This window comes from Cyrtonyx montezumae, unplaced genomic scaffold (assembly GCF_038088225.1).
Source record: "Cyrtonyx montezumae isolate F1298 unplaced genomic scaffold, pur_monq_1.0 scaffold_7, whole genome shotgun sequence".
In the NCBI taxonomy this organism is placed as follows: Eukaryota; Metazoa; Chordata; class Aves; order Galliformes; family Odontophoridae; genus Cyrtonyx; species Cyrtonyx montezumae.
In genome coordinates this window covers 29,941,856-29,959,987 of record NW_027072078.1, presented here as the reverse complement: position 1 = coordinate 29,959,987, position 18,132 = coordinate 29,941,856, and the positions used below count along the sequence as shown (strand labels likewise).

General features: G+C 41.6%; 1 protein-coding gene across 1 annotated transcript; it reads left to right on the top strand.

The window, feature by feature from the left end:
- Positions 1–2,552: 2,552 nt before the first annotated feature.
- Positions 2,553–18,121, top strand: LCT (lactase). Its single transcript, XM_065750499.1, has 17 exons — positions 2,553–3,207; positions 4,229–4,308; positions 5,576–5,659; positions 6,168–6,270; positions 6,578–6,653; positions 7,410–8,097; positions 8,404–9,049; positions 10,267–11,826; positions 12,152–12,420; positions 12,885–13,175; positions 13,752–13,950; positions 14,245–14,447; positions 14,624–14,733; positions 15,167–15,301; positions 16,301–16,524; positions 17,021–17,257; positions 17,852–18,121. The coding sequence occupies exons 1-17, from the start codon at positions 2,553–2,555 to the stop codon at positions 18,055–18,057; spliced, it is 5,766 nt and encodes a 1,921-aa protein (XP_065606571.1). The 3' UTR covers positions 18,058–18,121.
- The last annotated feature ends 11 nt before the right edge of the window (positions 18,122–18,132 follow it).

Here is an 18,132-nt window from a genome sequence, read left to right as displayed (position 1 = left end):
GGTTAACCCTTTTGGTCCTAGGAATTTGTTAACAGCTCAATATTGTACCAAATGAGAACAGAATTTGAGTTTATAGAAAGGATTCCAAGTTGATTTTGTGACCTTTGTCTCATCTATGCTTCAAGTCCTGGGGAATAAGGAAGTAACAAACTCCGGTGTGAATGCTAACGGGTTTTGGGAACAATGCTGTCAATCCAAGGGAACAGAATACTACCCCTAATGCACTTTAAGTGGTAAATACTGTTTCAAATGTGTAACTTCTTTAATGTCTGGGATTAATGCCTTAGTCTATTTTTCCAGAGCACCATTCTGCACATGCTGAGAATAAGGATCATCTTATTCCTCTCCATGATGTGTCCAGTCAATAGCATTCCACATATTGCTGCAGAATTTATTCATCAGGAATTTGAGCTGTGCTGAAGGTGATACATACAGTTTTTGGAATTCCTTTTGTTAGTTCGTATTTGATTAGTAACTTATTTCTATACACAGTCCTGAGTAATTTTTATTGCAGTTTCCATTCAGTCCAACTGAATTGAATGCTTGCTCGCTTCAGTATATGAATCTTCTGAACCTGAACTGATTTTAATTAGTGATTAAATCGGCCTTGTTCATTTACAACCATTAAGTAGATTGTATAGGTGCTGTACTATTGTGTGATAGAATAATACTTGAAAACTAGTTATACTATTTCCTTTCTGCAGCCAGCTCTCTTAGACTCAGTTTCTCCTGAACTTTAAAAAGCCCAGAATGATATATGAAGCCAAGCAGGGAATCAAGGAATTGGGGAAGCTGTTTGTGACAACTGAGACCACTTGTAGAAACTCCCTGTCATACCAGTGCCAATTCTGAGAAAGATTTACTTTGTGTGTGTTTCTAGTAGAAATCAAATGTGAAGGTTTAGGAGTTGTTTTGTAATTTGGTTGCGTGAACATCTAGTATTTCAACATGGTAGTTTAGCTGCTAATTATGAAAAAGTGAAAAGAAAAGCAATAGTATCCAAATGAGAATCATAGAAAAGTTGAAGTTAGAAAGGATCACTGCACGATTCTTTACTAAGTTGATAAAGAGTCATAGGTTCTTTTGTAAGGCAGTGCAGAACACCTCTGACATGTATTGCTACTTCTCTTTGTTGTCTGCAGAGATAAATCATTGCAGTTCAAATGTGCCTTAGTCTGACTAAGCATGCATTTAAACGTTTATATAAACTGTTAGATTCATGGAATTAATAGATTCATAAATATTGTAGACTACACTGTCATTGGGCACTACAGTAACATTTCTCTGCTACTGTTTTTTCCCATACACTACATCTTGTTAAAAACTGCATTTTAACTGCCCACCTGCAGCAACAATTTTCTTTATTGTTAATAACTTACTTTGAAAATAAGGACAGGGAGATATTTGGTCTTAATTGTATGTTCTCTCTTTCCTCCCCTCCCTTTTAGTAAGGAGGAAGTGTTTTTTTTGTTGTACTTCCTCTTTCCCTGCAGTTCTGTATGCGTCATACAGAGGAGGGATCTCTTTCTGAAGTTAACACTGCTGTACCGACAAATTAACAGCAGGTGGTGCTATATATAAAGTTCCTGCTCAATCTTGTTAAATCCTGGGGCTGGGTGGGAAAGAGTACTTACATCCTCAAAACAGCAAGCACAGTTTTTTAAGGCAAGTTTTTTAAGGCTCCCTAAAAATATAAAATAGTCAGCTCAGCATCAAACATGGTCCAAGAACACAAGTTACAGGCTTTATGTAAGCAGGAGGTTGTCTGCTGTGACTAGAAGCAAAAGTTTAGAGACGGTTTCTACTCTAATTTAAATAATAATGAAAATATTTCTTGACAGAAATAAATTTCCTAGATAACTCCACCTATGTTTCAGACAAAAGCTAGCTTTTAAGAGAGATGAAGTCAGAACTGGCTTTTCACTATAGTTTCAATATAGTTAAGTAGAATTCTGTTTAGTTAATTTAAACGTGTTCTGCATTTGGGCAGCACGGATGGCAGTTCTCAATAATACAGTCTCAGCTCTTCAGTTTTGCTGTATTTGCATGTAGAACAATAAATTTATCTCCTCGTTGCAGCAGTTTGGGTAAGAGACCTCTATGTGCTCACCCTACTGAGAGATAAAGTATTCTCAAGGCTGAAGGAAAGAGTACTTTGGAAAGCAATAAAATAATATTGTTATTAGCATGGGGACACACAATGTTACTGCTGCTTGAATTCATGTAATAACCACTTTTCCAAACGGAGGTAAGATGCTGCCTTCTCAGATTTCCTTCTTGTACCTAAGAACTATAGCACTAATGTACCTCCTCAGCTGAGGTACTGGAGTCACCCATCCCCAGCCAAGCAGATGATTCTGCTTTTTTTACCTTCTGCATCCAGAACATTTCTTCGTTCGTTCGTCTATCAATTGAAAATCCTGATTTGTTATCGTTTGAGTGTCAGTTCGTTCTGGGAACGCTTTATCTGCATAACAGATAATTGCAGTTAAATATTACTCCTACTGTAATATAAATAGTGTGGACGCAGTGTTTCTGAGCCAGGTCCAGAAATGGAGCTGGCTTGTAAGACCGTTGTCTTTTTCTTGTTAGTCTCTACTAGCTTTGGGATATATGAAGAATTAGTTCAGAATTTTGCTGCCATTGCTGGACCTCTGCCTACCACATTAGCACACAGATTGCATCTGCAGAGCCATGTTCTACCCAAAGAAGCTTTGGACCCTGCTGTATCTGAAGCCCATGGTGACTTGTGTCAGCAAGATACTGCCATTTCCCAGCTTCCCCAGTATTTCTCCCACCTTCGTGAGATTGGGGTAACACATTACAAAGTCTTCCTGCCGTGGGCACACATTCTTCCTGATGGGGATGCCAAGAAGCCAGATGAAGCTCAAGTGCAGTGCTACCGGGAGCTGCTCAGAACACTGGTTGCTGCAGACCTCAGGCCAGTGGTAGTTCTCCATCACAGAGGTGTTCCTGACAGCGTGGCTGTAGGCAGGAGGGCGAGCACTTTTGCTGATCTTTTTGTGGACTATGCAGAGTTCAGTTTCTATGTTTTTGGGGGCCTGGTTGATACGTGGCTCACCTTCAGCGACCTGCCCGAGCTCCTGGAAAGCCTGCCTTACAGTGACCCCCAGCTCCGTGTCCAGGCCCTGGCTGCTGCTCATGAAAGAGCTTACAGTGTTTACCATGAGAAATACACTGTGTCAGGTAAGAACAGGGGGAAGGAGTTTTGTATAAACAATTCTTCTCACAGTCTGTTACATGTGGTCTCTGTAAATATGTTAGCAACACTCTCAAAATTACGTAGAAATATTTGAGTAACGGATTTCTTGAAACATGATATTTTGATAACATTTTTTCTATTGCTAGTAATGACATTTTACTTAAAATTGGCAGCCAAAGTAGTTGGGTATAACATAGACATGTATCTGTGTATTTTTACATATATTCTTCTTAAGCATCAAGGAAGCATTAAGAATCCTCAGGTTAATTTCAGCAGCAGAAACCAGGGCTTTAAAAACAGATGTTACCATACTTCTATTTGCTTTTTCTCTAAGGACTCTTCTATGTGCTTGTTGAGGGTTCTTATTAAAAACCAGTTGGTGCCCTGGAATAACAGTAGTCTCGTACTGATTATATATCAAACTTTAACTGTGTTGTCTAGGAAAAAAACATAATTTTTAATTAATCATCTCATTTCCAAAGCCTTATTATGTACTTCCGTGTCACTGATAATTGAAATTGCAATTGCCAACATTCCATTTTAAGGAGGGGAAAATTGTGCCATGCAGTGAAGTGGCTATTTATCTTCAGTATGATGGGAGTTGGCTTTTTCATTAAGATATTTTGTATTCCCAAGGAACAAGTATTTAGAAGTCCAGATCTGAAGACTCTGGTCCAATTTAATTAACAGCTTTCTACCCAAAGATGGACAACTTTGAAAATGTATTTACAAAATCCACTGAAACAAGACTGACTGTGGTTTAAAATGGCATTTCTAATTTAATCAAAGTGAAATGTACTAATGAGATAAAAAGAACAACAAAGAATAAAACATTCATGATGCAAGATAGTTACTTTTGAGATAAAATATCTTGATCAGTAAAAAATACTTTAAAATTATATCAGTCTTACTTGATTTTAAAATATCTACAGTGCACTGATGTATTTCTTTCCATTTGCATTTACTACACTACTGGTAGATTGTGCTTTTGTTTTGTTTTCCAAGGTGGAAAGCTGTCCATTGCTTTAGGAATGGATCAAATTTTGGATAGCACTTCATCAGAGTTGCGTTCAATTTCTCTTCAGGTAACACCTTAATGCAAATTATTTCCAATTTAAATTTGGTTTTGTTTCACTTGGTTTTTATGTAGAGGATCAAGTGACCTATTGCAAGTTAAGATTATTATTAGCAACTTGGCCAATGTGGTACGTTTTATTTGTTTGATTATCTCAATTATGTGAAGCTCTCTGATTTTAACAGTTATTTCAACATCCCTTCTTGGTTAGTAAGTATTGATTTAAAAACATGGAGACTTATTTTCTCTCATATTGCTAAAATTGCCAATTACGTGCATGCTTAAATTACAAGGTGTCTGCAAAAACTTTTCCCATTGTTATTTTATTTCCAGTTCTATTTAATACACAACCAAAGGAAAATAAGCTTTTGTTTAAATAACTGTTATTTAAAAAAATCTAGTTGACATGTTAAAGCACAGCCTGAGTTATGTTAAAAGTGGTCTAGTACAGGGACTGCACAACATGAAGAGAACCTGACCTCTACAAAGGTGATGCCTTCCCTTCCTTAAAGACCAAACCTCTTGTTCTTTTCACCTAGAGCATGTCAGTGTGGGATGTAGTGAACAAATAACAACGAAGGTGTTTGGTTCATGTTCACAGTCCTTCAAAATGTAACAGTGGGACGAATAATGATGCAGGCATGACATTTCAAGGATGTAAGCTAGGTGTGGTTTGTAGGAGGAGGAAAGATGTGCTAAATGAGCCAACCAAACTAGAAAAACTCTTGGACTGAAAAATAAATAGAAACCTTATCAGTTTGTTTGTTTAATCCCAGCTTCAGCAACCAGTTTAATAATAAAATGCAATCTGTTCCTTCAAACTTGATGACTTTTAGCAAAGTAACATTTGTAGTGTGCAGTGACTAAAGATTTCCAAAGTGGACTTTCCCCAAAAGATTATTGATAAGGCCTCCCTGAGTCATGTGGTGACAAAGGTTTCTCTATCTATTAATCCAGAGACTCTTCAGTCTTAATAATTTAAATAATCAACTGTATATATCAGGAAAATTAAATGCATGACAAATTCTTACAGTGTTTTTATGAACTCTAGTGCTCCTAAAAATTAGCTTTGTTTAGAAGAGAAGAGGCAAAATGCATCTTCTCATGCAGCATTCAGTTTGCACTCATTGTATTGTTCAGGGTTCCATGTAGCAGTTTGGCTTCTTACTCCAGCAGTGACTGTATCAAGTGTTCAACAACTTCATATGTTTTGAACAGAATGCCTGCAAGAAAATAAGTTTCCTATAGGATGATTTTTTTTCCTTTCTTGTTTCCAGAATTCAGTAGACTTCCTGTCTCTCAGCCTTCAGTACTGGTGTGGAAATGAAACAGATTTCTACATGAAAATGAGTGAATTCCAGGTAACGTTATGCACGCTGTGAAAACGAACACTGATTTTCATGGATGTGGAATTAAAATTCTAGTGATAGAATAGAGCAGATAGAATAAATCCATCGTTGTTCTTATAATTCTACTGAAATTTGTACACCATCTGTAACAGCTTGTCTTGCAAAAAGGTAACTTTTTAAGTTCTCTCATTATTAATTTGAAGTAACAGATGATTAAGTTACTGTCATTAAGTCCTTCAGAAGTTAGGTCTGTGTGCCTGCAGAGATGAGCACAGAACTTATATGGCTTGCTCAAGATCATGTAGCATAGCCAATACCAGCCTGAAAAGGAGTATGCCAGGCTCTTTCTTAACTCTTTGCTTCATGTATCTATGGCAGGACGCTTTTTCCTTACAAATCAGAAAGAGATGGCCTGCCCAGAAGTGTAGAGCAAGAAGTGGAAACTTCCCACATATCATCTTTGGAAAACCAGTAAATATTTTTAAAAATACAAATCTCTGTTTGAATTCTTGTTTTGCAGAATGTCTGGAAGGACACAGATATATTGCTTTTTAGTCTAAAGTTCCTTGGTTGTGGTTCCTTGGAAGAGAATCCATTCATATCAGTAGCTGCCATTGTCACTGGTAAGTGACATATTTTGAGGTATTCTGTAGCTGGGCTCTGAATGGGAAATCATAGAATTGTCCTCTCCAGACCACTGCTATTAGATTAAAAAATAAAAATATCTTGCAGGGTTTTGAGGGGTTTTTTTCATATTCCTCTTGGAAAATAACAGCATATTGAATCTGAGAAAAAATAGCTATTAGTTTTTTGAAAAAAAAATAAAAATGAAGGCTTGTTTCTAAAGTTGTAATTGTACGTGCAAGTAATGTCATACCGTGTGTGGCATTTAATTTGTGACTAAACCCCTCATTTATTGTTCATTTTCAGCTATTAATAAAGGAAAGGCACGTACGATTGGATACGATGTGAATGAATTCTTGGATTTTTCATCTCGTGTTTTAAGGTACAGTTTTTCTCCTTAAATCAGATACTGTTATAAACTGATGTCCTTTAGAAAGAAATATGCTAGGTAGACATAGGACAGTTCTAGTGGTAAAATCAGCTGTTAGTTACTCAGAGGAATGGACAGGAATGCCCTTCTGCTGAGTGCAGTCTCTTGCTGTTACAGGCAATCTTTTATCCTGCTATTACAGGAAAAGTCTTTCTTTTATCCCTAATTACCCAGATTGCACTTTCAAGCCAGTAGTAGCAGGTACATTTTCCAAGCCTACTGTTCTTTTTTCATCTATATAGTGTATATATAAATTTTTATATTATATATACATATTTAAAAACATAAAATAACATCTGTCCCACGTGATAAGCAGGTTGTGCCTAGAGTGTTGTAAAGAATGTCATTGTACAGAAAGAAGCTAAGGAATAGTGAAGCAGGATTGATTGGTTTTATCCTGTGAAAACTCGTGAGCATGTGAAATTGCTGCACACTGCAAGGATTTTGTTTGTGTCTTTGACCTAGTTGCAGTGAATTTTGAAAATCTATTTGCTGAGAAGTGCTTGAGATATGTAGCACTCGAGGTGCTCCGCAGATCATCTGCCAGCTGGATGGCAGGAGGTTGGGTTGATGGATGACAAAGGGGCTGTTCCCTCACTGGCATACATGAGCTGAATGAGAAGCAAACAATTCATTTATCCTTGTCTGCAAGTTCTGTGGCACTGGCATCCACCTTGAGGTTGTAACCCCTTTTTATTGTATTTTCAGCAAAACATATACTCTACAAGAGAATCCAGTTGCTGCTGTTGCCCCTCGCTCCTCCTATCAAACAGTTTGGGAAATGTTTGCTAACCAGACTGAATTGGAAAGGGATTCTTTCCTGCAAGACGTTTTCCCAAGTGATTTCCTGTGGGGCACATCCACGGGTGCCTTTAATATTGAAGGAGCCTGGGCAGAGGATGGGAAAGGAGAGAGCATCTGGGATCAATTTGGGCATGAAGGTCATGTCTACATGAACCAAACAACAGATGTGGCGTGTGACAGCTACCGTAAAACCAGCTATGATGTTTACTTGCTTAGAGGCCTTCATTCCCAACTGTATAAATTTTCAATATCCTGGCCTAGAATTTTCCCTGCTGGCACCAACGAGACCATCGGCTTCAAGGGTGTGGATTATTATAACCAATTAATTGACAGGCTGCTAGAGGCTAACATTGAGCCCATGGTGACTCTTTTCCACTGGGACCTCCCTCAGGCTCTTCAGGTTCTTGGTGGCTGGCAGAATGACAGTATCATAGATGCTTTTACAAACTATGCAGACTTCTGCTTTGCCAATTTTGGGGATCGGGTCAAGTTTTGGGTTACGTTTCATGAGCCTTGGGTTATCAGCTATGCTGGCTATGGCACCGGAGAGCATCCTCCAGGAATCACTGATCCAGGAATAGCCTCTTACAAGGTAGGGACATAGGATCCTACAGCTGCCATTGTTGTGTTCCTGATTCTGCACATTTTAATTATGTTTAAGTCTGATGAGGTACCTGAGACAATTTGCTTGCTAGACTTAAGATGCTTCCAAGAAAATGTGTTAGTTAATGAATGCTGTATTTTATTTTCTCTTATGAAATCAGCCAGATTCTTTCTAGCTAGGATTGCTTTGTCAAGGTTTTTTGTATCACGTGGAGATGTCTTTTCTCACCAGGCAGTGTTAATGCAATGTTGTGCAAAGCAGTGAGACACATATTCCTGTGCTTTCTGCCCCCAGGTGGCTCACACCATTCTCAAGGCTCATGCTAAGGTCTGGCACCTGTATAATGACAGATACCGTTCTCAGCAACAGGGGAAGGTTGGGCTGGTGCTGAACTCGGATTGGGCCGAACCCATGACTCCAGCCAACTCTGAGGACGTGGAGGCATCAGAGAGGTACCTGCAGTTCATGCTTGGCTGGTTTGCTCACCCTGTGTTTGTTAACGGTGATTACCCAGATATCCTGAAGGCTCAGATCCAGGAAGTAAATCACCAGTGCTCCACAACAGTTGCACAGCTGCCTGTGTTTACGGAGGAGGAGAAAACCTGGGTGAAAGGAACAGCGGATTTTTTTGGCCTTTCCCATTACACTTCCCACCTGGTTAGTGCCACGACTAATGATACCTGCACACCGAGATACAAAAGCATCGGGAATTTCTCTTTGCATGTAGATCCTTCTTGGCCAAAGACTGCCTCTTCTTCGATCCACGTGGTCCCATGGGGGTTAAGAAGGCTGCTGAATTTTGTGTCCCAGGAATATACAGGGACAAAGATCCCAATTTACATAGCAGGAAATGGTATGCCAACAGAAGCTGTAGGGGATCTTATTAATGACACCCTGCGAGTGGATTATTTCCGCCAATACATCAACGAGGCTCTAAAAGGTATGGATTTCTTTTGTTTTTTAATTAAAATAATGGCAACTAGTTATTTTGTTGCTTCCACGGTGACTAGCTTTAAAACATCACCATTTGTATGGTAACATGAGGTGGGCTGCCTCTTGTGTATGTAGTGTCATGAATTGCAGCCTGTCTGGTGACCGGATATGGAGCTCTCCATTCTGACTAACTACTGGAAGGGGTTTTTCATAGGTACAGATATATCCTGAAGCCAGTTTCTCAGTGAAAACAGTGTTTACTTACAGCACCTCTGAAGAAAATTTAGCTACAGGCAGGCTCTTACCCACAGAGATCTCATAGGTGGGACTGAATGATGTCTTGACTGATTCAGTAGATGTAACTGATAGCATCCTGTGCCATTGCAGGTTAGAATTTTTAGGGAGATATTTATGTTTCGATTATCTTGAGTAAGATTCAAAGTATGCTTTTATCTTTGCAAACTGTACATCAGTTTAACAAAAAATAATAACTGGTGACCGAAGTTCTAGGCAAATATAGAGATTTGAGATTTCAAATAGAGACTTTACTGATGCTTTCTTCAGATACAATAGCATCACAAAAATTTCCTCATATTGAGTATAATGTATTAACTGTGTTGATGATCACTGTGCAGCTTTTGATCCTGTTCTCAAAATGCTGATAGAAGAGCTGCAGAGAACAGTATTTAGCATTGCTCTTCTTCCCCTGGAGAAGTAAGGCAGATGAACTGCATATGGAAAGTGAACTTTTCTGGAATAAGAGATACTGCTGTACTGTAGGCAGTATGAGGAAGGATGCTAGATTTGTCTTTGATGGTACTGAATGCTGTGTTCTGCAAAAGTAAATTCTTCTGTGCCCAGGGAAGCTAGACAAGCACTACATACTTATAATATTTCAGTTTAACTATAGTAGTAAATATAAAAGAGCAGTGTATACCTAAGCTGATGAGTTTGAAAACTAGAATAGAGAAGGGGATATGTGTGGCACAAGTGGGTTTACTCAAATACTTATTTTCTGATGTGTTTTTATTGCTAAGTGTTTGACCAGCTCCTAATACAGTGATCAGGGCTTTTCTTGCCAAATGTTCTAATTGTTTTTCTTTTCCCTAAAGACAGTTCATAGATGTTTGGCTGTCACCCTGTTGTTGCCCTCAGCTGTAGTGCTGTGCTGCATTCAGAAAATGCTGAAGTGACTAACAGAACCTTGTTCTGTTTCTGTGACAGCGGTGAAACTAGACGCAGTTGATGTTCAGTCATACATTGCTCGATCCCTGGTTGATGGCTTTGAAGGCCCAGAGGGCTACAGCCTGAAGTTTGGCCTGCATCATGTGAATTTTGAAGATAGCAACAGACCAAGGACTCCCAAGGCATCTGCTTACTTCTATTCCAGTGTTATTGAAAATAATGGTTTCCCATCCAGAGTCCCATACAGAAGTTCTGCATCAGTGGTGTCTGCCCTACCCAGGCCATCAAAGTTGCCGAGTCTACCAGCATCACAAGTCCCCTCCAACTCAAAGGTTGTCTGGCAGAAATTTTCATCTCAAACAGACTTTGAAAGGGACATGTACTTTTATGGAACATTCCCAGAGGACTTTTCATGGGGTGTGTCTTCTTCTGCATACCAGATAGAGGGAGGTTGGGATGCAGATGGCAAAGGACCCAGTGTTTGGGATAACTTCACCCATGTACCAGGAAACATAAAAAACGGTGACACTGGAGATACAGCTTGTAATAGCTACAACAAGGTAGAGGAAGATATTTACCTGCTGCGAGCCTTAGGGGTAAAGAACTATCATTTCTCTCTGTCCTGGCCTCGAATTTTCCCCAACGGAAGGAACAATTCAATAAACAGCCATGGGGTTGATTACTATAACCGTCTCATTGATGGTCTGCTTGCAAACAACATCACTCCAATTGTCACCCTGTACCACTGGGACCTGCCACAAGCCCTCCAGGACATCGGCGGCTGGGAGAGCAGCGAGCTGATTGAACTGTTTGACAGTTTTGCAGACTTCTGTTTCCAGACCTTTGGGGACAGGGTCAAGTTCTGGCTCACGTTCAATGAACCCCAAGTCATTGCCTGGGTTAGCTATGGGACGGGGGAATTTCCACCTAATGTCAATAATCCTGGTAGTGCTCCCTACGAGGTGGCACACACGTTACTGAAAGCTCACGCCAGAGTCTACCACACATACGATGACAAATACAGAGCGAGCCAGGGAGGGGTCATTTCTCTGTGTCTAAATATTGATTGGATTGAGCCGAAGACACCAAGCAACCCCAGGGACATAGAAGCTGCAGACAGGTACATGCAGTTTTTGGTGGGGTGGTTTGCACATCCTGTTTTCAAAAACGGGGACTACCCTGAGGTCATGAAATGGAAAGTTGGGAACAGGAGTGAGCTGCAAAACCTGCCATCGTCTCGCCTGCCGGTTTTCACAGCTGAAGAGCGTGAATACATCAAGGGCACAGCAGATGTTTTCTGTTTCAACACCTACACTACCAAACTTGTAACCCATGCAACAACCCGTCTGAACCCCTCCTCTTACGAGTATGACCAGGAAATATCAACAGATGTTGACAGCTCCTGGCCTACCTCGGCTCTGGCTGCCCATCGGGCTGTGGCCTGGGGGCTGAGGAGGCTGCTGAACTGGGTCAAAGAGGAGTATGGGAATCCCCCGATGTATATCACTGAGAATGGAGTGGGGATAAAGACCAAATCGGATGTTGATGACAATACCAGGATACTTTACTACAAGACATACATTGATGAAGCTTTAAAAGGTACAGAAGTTTGCTTTTGTTTTGTGTTGTATATCTCCCCTCTAGGTTCCCCTTTACTATTTTCCTCCGAGGCATAGTTTTTAAAAGCATCTGTTGCTGCTCTTTAAATATTCTGAGTGCAATACACTGTGGGACTTTTTTATTATCTCCTTTGTGCAGCTGTTTGTATTCTGTATCCTCCAGATGTGAAATCTCTCATCATCTTCCTTGTCCAGGGCTAGCTTGGTGGAGCTGCAGGTGTGTGTGTGTGTGTGTGTGCTACAAGTGAATTCCTCGTAATGTGTGAAACATCGCTGATGTTCTCTCGCTGTTTCTGGTCTTCCAGCTTACAATCTGGACGGTGTTAATCTGAGGGGATACAATGCGTGGTCTTTAATGGATTCCTTTGAATGGTTGAATGGTTATGAGCCGAGGTTTGGATTGCACCAGGTTGATTTTGATGATCCCAACAGGCCGAGAACCCCAAAGCGCTCAGCTGTGTACTATGCGGAAATCATTCGCAATAATGGCATCCCACTGCCAAAAGAAGATGAATTTTTATATGGGGAGTTTCCAAAGAACTTTTGTTGGAGTGTAGCAACAGCTGCATATCAGGTTAGGAAACAAAGGCTGACTCTTCAAGCATTCGTGGGCAGTTGATTTGCTTTGGATAAGACAGCTTACAGCTTTTATAACGTTAGGTTTTGTGGTAACTGAGGGTTACTGTAACAACTGCCTTAAATATCTTAAAGTTTTTCCCTTATAATGGCATGGCTGTATGACAGAAATTGAGGCACCAGCATAGATTTCACAAGGGGAAGCAAGCACTGAGCAGCAGGTTGAAGTGAAATAGTACCTTTCCTCTGACGTTGTACTTCACTAATGCTTCTATGCCTGTGGCCCAAGAGACAGTAATAGTTTAGTACAGCAAAAATGTTACTGTTTTCAGGCTTTAGCTGCTAAGTCAAAATGTTACGTGGTGCCACAAAGTCAGACAGACAGAATTCTTTCCTAGGCCAGCATGTGAATTTGGAGTTTAATAATCATTTCTCCCTTCTGTCCTCCATCTTCATTTACAGATCGAGGGAGCATGGAGAGCAGATGGGAAAGGGCTTAGCATTTGGGACAAATTTGCTCACACTCCCTTGAAAATCAGCAATGATGACAACGGAGATGTAGCTTGTGACAGCTACCACAAGATCGAGGAGGATGTGGAAATGCTGAGGCGCCTCAAGGTGTCCCACTACCGCTTTTCAATCTCCTGGTCCCGTGTTCTCCCAGATGGGACCACCAGATACGTCAATGAAGTGGGATTGAACTACTATGAAAGGCTGATTGATGCTCTTCTGGCAGCTAATATTACGCCTCAGGTAACTGTAGAAATGGACTGGAAGTCCAACAGAGTGCAGGAGTTGAGAACTATCCTGATACTGAAAGATCAGTTACCGATTTCAGATTTGCCCGTGTGGTTCCTATGTTTGGATTTCTACTGGGAACCTCTTTGTCCTTACCAGTTCCCAAGGGGTTCAGGCCCCCTTAAGAACAGGTGTTGTACTGGACTGCATTTCATCTGAGAATCTGTGTAGCTGCAGCAGTTCTTGTCTGGCTGGAATTCTTGCTGTTGTGCAATTACTGTGGGTTTTGGTAAGACTGAAGGTGAAAGATTCATCTAGACCACTGGGCAGGCCATAGAGTTTGAGTCATTTCCCCTTGTACTAAAGGAACACTGGCCAAGTGGCGTTTACCTGAGTGCGTGAGTGACCGCAATGGCCTCAAACCACTATGGGGCAGAGGGCACTTGGATTACTGCAGATCAGTATGTGCCTGTTAGAAAACTGCAGATGGAGCTGGGCCTGTGCCTGCAGACAAAGCTGTTCTGTTGTTCTTCATTCTGAAAGTGAACGAATGGCTGGCTGAGTCCTTTCTCTCATTGTCCTTCCCTGCAGGTCACTCTCTATCACTGGGATCTCCCGCAGGCGCTGCAGGACGTTGGTGGGTGGGAGAATGATACCATAGTTCAGAGGTTTAAGGAATATGCTGAGCTCATTTTCCAGAGACTGGGAGACAAAGTGAAATTTTGGATAACCCTGAATGAACCCTACAACACTGCGTACCTTGGCTATGGCTTTGGCACAGCTGCTCCAGGTGAGCACAGCTTTTGAGAAGGGGAGGGGTGGGAGCTGTTCTGAACACAGCTTTCTGCTCTCTGTGCTGGCAGCAGAGCATGGGCAGCATGTGATGTGGGTTCTGTACAGCCTGTCCACGACAGCTGTGCCTTCAGCAACCTGCTGCCGTGTGCATCTCAGCCCACGGCTGGAGGGCACCAAGCTTGGTCATTTACTGGTGGGCAGCTCTGCATGTCCTGGGTTTCACGTTAAGCTGGGAAGAAGCAGGTGAGAGCCAGGAACTGCTGCTGCAGTGCCAGTGCTGTCCCTGCAGGTATCTCTGTTAGACCTGGGCGAGCCCCCTACGTGGTGGGGCACAACCTAATCAAGGCCCATGCAGAAGCCTGGCACCTCTACAATGACACGTACCGTGCGAAACAAGGAGGGCTGATCTCTATCACCATCAACAGTGACTGGGCTGAACCAAGGAACCCATACAAACAGGAAGATTATGATGCTGCCAGGCAGTACTTGCAGGTAAGGAAGAACCTGATCACAGCTCTTCAGCCTGCTCCTTAAATTTTCTGCCATAATATAGGCTGTTCCTGTCTCATTCTAGAGCCAGTTACTACGTATAAAGCAGCCTATGGAGAGGAGCAGTCAACACCCTTGATTTAAAACAATTTATCCTACTCCCTTACTTCCTTGGTTAGTTTCTTATAGGTTGGTTTGCTCATCCCATTTTCAAAAACGGCGATTATAGTGAAGTGATGAAAACGAGGATTCGGGAACGCAGCCTGGCCCAGGGCCTCAGCAGCTCCCGGTAAGAGCGCAGGCACGTGCTTGCTTTCCTTCTACTTGCTGAGCTAAAACCTGCTTTCCTGATAATCTGTTAAGTAGGAAAAATGTTGTTGAAATGGTTCTATAAAAAATCTTAGTGAGGTCTCAGAGAAAAAATACTGCTTATTGTTCCTAAAGTGATGTACTGAACTCACTGGCACTTCTGAATTACATTTATTTGTCATTCCCATTAATTACTTTTAAGTCTATCGCATTCCTTGTGTTCTGCTAAGAATATTTTCCCTTTTTTCTATTTTTAGACACGTACAAGGAAAGGAAAGCTTGTTTTTTACCCTGTCTGTGCTTTAATAACAAATTGCTGAGTTTTTTCCCATATTCCTCTGGAAAGAGCATGATGCCTTCACTTGTGCTTGTTGCATTTTGATGGATTTATGCCTTTCTGTTTTCTGCTGCAGACTTCCAGAATTTACTGAGACTGAAAAGCAAAGAATTAAAGGCACATACGACTACTTTGGTCTAAATCATTATACTACAGTTTTAACATACAAGTATGAGTATGCCACAGGTATCCTATCCTACGATGCTGACAGGTAAGATGTGAACTTGTTCTCGAGTAAAATATGCATGCTTGGAAGCCAACTAAGCAATGTAAACTAATAGCAAATAGAGCCACGAGATGTTCATATTCAGCTGCTATCACCAGTACTAGGGAAAATATCCCCAGACAACACCTGTGATGCTGTGTTCAGAATAGACCAGCTACTGCCCTCCCTTTATGACCTGGTTATAAAAGTGACTTGTTAAAAGAGAATGAGGAAAACTAGAGCATCTGAAAATGAAGGAATATCAGTCTCGCAGCCATTTGGTATCGGCTGTATTGATTGTATTTCCTGCATCCAGTTTATAGTTAAACCATCCTCCCAGTTCTATGGATGCTACTACTCCATTTGCTGTTTCAACAGGTGTCAGTTCCCTCACCACACCAGCTAAACTTAAGTTTAAAGCCAAACAGTTACATCACTTAATGGTTAAAATATACACCAAGTAAAGCTTCTTTATCTATAGACATCTCAATGATTTCTTTCCCAAGCTTAAAAAGGCAAACAGCGGGAGCTTTTTCTGATGAGAATTCAGGTTAATTGTGGGACCACTCACAGGGGTGAATGTACACACTGGTTTCTGAAATATTCTTACAGATACTATCTGAAATTAAGTAACTTCTCTTTGCCCTTCACTGCCTCAGCACAACCGCTGTGGTTTATCCCTTTAGAAAGACTGTGGTTGTCTTGCTTTCTTCTTTGTTGGGAGTAAATGGCGGTGTTGTACTGCTTTCAATCACTGCATTGTAGACTGAAAAGTAGAAACTGCTTCCAAGGACAAAGAGGGGGCAGGCAGAATATAACTTCAAAGCAAAATATGAGAGGTGTTCTCTGGAGGTTTGTGAACACCAGCAACTCTTCACCTCCCACAAGCTCAGTGCTGCCCCGAAGTCATCCTGGGTGTAGTTTTCCAGAGCTCAGTGTCAGACTTCCCAGCTGAGAGGGCCAGGCACTGGGGCTGTGCTGTGAGCAGTGTGTTCTCCTCTGCAGGGGTGTTGCTTCAGTAACCGACCGCAGCTGGCTGAACTCTGGTTCCTTCTGGCTAAAGGTGACGCCCTTTGGCTTCCGAAAGCTCCTGAGGTGGATAAAGGAAGAGTACAACAATCCTCCTATTCACGTGACTGAAAATGGGGTATCAGAGAGGGGAGACGTGGGTTTCAATGACACTTGGCGAATACATTACCATCGGAGCTACATTAATGAAGCACTGAAAGGTAAGAACGATTATTTAAAGCTGCACGGGTCAGTCTGGGTGGGAGATACTGCTGATGCAAGTTGTAAGGAGCTGACAGAGCACTGGCAGCATGTTTGTTACACACAGATGTACTCTGCAGCCATGCTTGAAAGCCTTTGGGTTTTAGCAGAAACTGATCAGAGCTAGCCAAGACTTTAATGCAGGGAAATATGATCCAAAGGAAGAGCAAACCTTGAGTTTAGCAATGGCTTTAATAGAGTAGGATAAGAACAGCCTCCTCGTAGGGCTGCATCTGGCAAGAGGGGGTTCCATTACTATATAGTTTAACTAATGCTGTTCCTAAAAACTGCACCTTCTTTACAGAAGCGAAACAGAAAACCCCTATTTTCACTTACAGCAGTGGTTAAGCTTGTTCGCCTTAGTGGGAACTGACAGCCTGCCGTTCAAGTGCTTGTTACTTTGTTTTAGCAGCAGGGCCCCATAAACTAACCTGTCACATCTGCTCCCTGTAACAGCTGTCGTGCTGGATGGCGTTGACTTGCGTGGCTACACAGCGTGGACGCTGATGGACAACTTTGAGTGGGCAGTGGGTTTTGATGAAAGGTTTGGGTTCTATCAGGTGAATTACACGGACCCCACGTTGCCACGGCTCCCCAAGGCCTCTGCCAGGTACTACTCACAGATCATCAGCTGCAACGGCTTTCCAGATCCTGCAGTGGGCCCACATCCCTGTCTGGAAACGGAGCCTGAAGGTAAGTGGTGCAGTAGAAACTGCACTTCCATAATCTCTCGTCCTAAAAGACACTATTTTCTACAGTATTCTTTTGAAGAGCTGGGGTAGCAACTCCCTAATCACCAGCCTTTGTTAGCGAAGTCATTTATGCAGAACATATTGCTGTTTCTGTTTGCAAAACCAGAATAACTTAAGCTATGTGTTAGCACAACATCTTACACGCCTGTCCTCAAGGCACAGACCAAAAAAAGTTACTGTGTTCTACTATGTTTTCCACACCCCACCATTCTGTACTCCTGCACTGCATTTTTTTTTAACAACTTTGGCTGCTTTCTAAGAAGCCTTTGGAAATATTCTTTCTTAATTTGTGATCTCTGGATTAAGTATATTCACTGAACAGCAACCACTTCAGTCTGGCTGTTTAAATGGACATTTTTTTATCAGCCATGGATACCCAGGAATACTTGCCTCTCCTCCAGGCCCACCAGCTCACTATGAGCCCTCAGCTACTGAGACGTCCTGCAGAGTGAGGAAGAAGTGATGCACACATGTGCATCAGGATGCTCCTGACAGGCCACGTACTAACTATTTCTTACTGTTTTCTCACAAACAGTGATACCAGACACCACGCCAGGACTGGCTGACACCGTGCGCTTTCTGGGATTAGGTTTAACATCACAAAGTGCAGAAATAGCACTGTATGTGCTTTTTGCTCTTTCTGGAATTGGAGCACTGGGCCTGGCACTTCTCTCATATAAATATGGAACATTATCGAAAAGATATCATAAGCAATCACCCATGGAACTTACTAAAATGTAAAACTTAATTCATTTGAACATGCGGAACGGACTGAAACAATATTTCTACTTGCTAAAATACTTTTTTTTTTTTTTT

What these genes read in the sequence shown, in the direction of transcription:
- LCT (XM_065750499.1), top strand. Translation starts at nt 2,553, where the DNA reads ATGGAGCTGGCTTGTAAGACCGTTGTCTTTTTCTTGTTAGTCTCTACT. An exon ending in CATTGATGAAGCTTTAAAAG is followed by an intron (nt 11,827 to 12,151) that starts GTACAGAAGTTT and finishes CTGGTCTTCCAG; the next exon opens with CTTACAATCTGGACGGTGTT. An exon ending in CAGCTAATATTACGCCTCAG is followed by an intron (nt 13,176 to 13,751) that starts GTAACTGTAGAA and finishes CCTTCCCTGCAG; the next exon opens with GTCACTCTCTATCACTGGGA.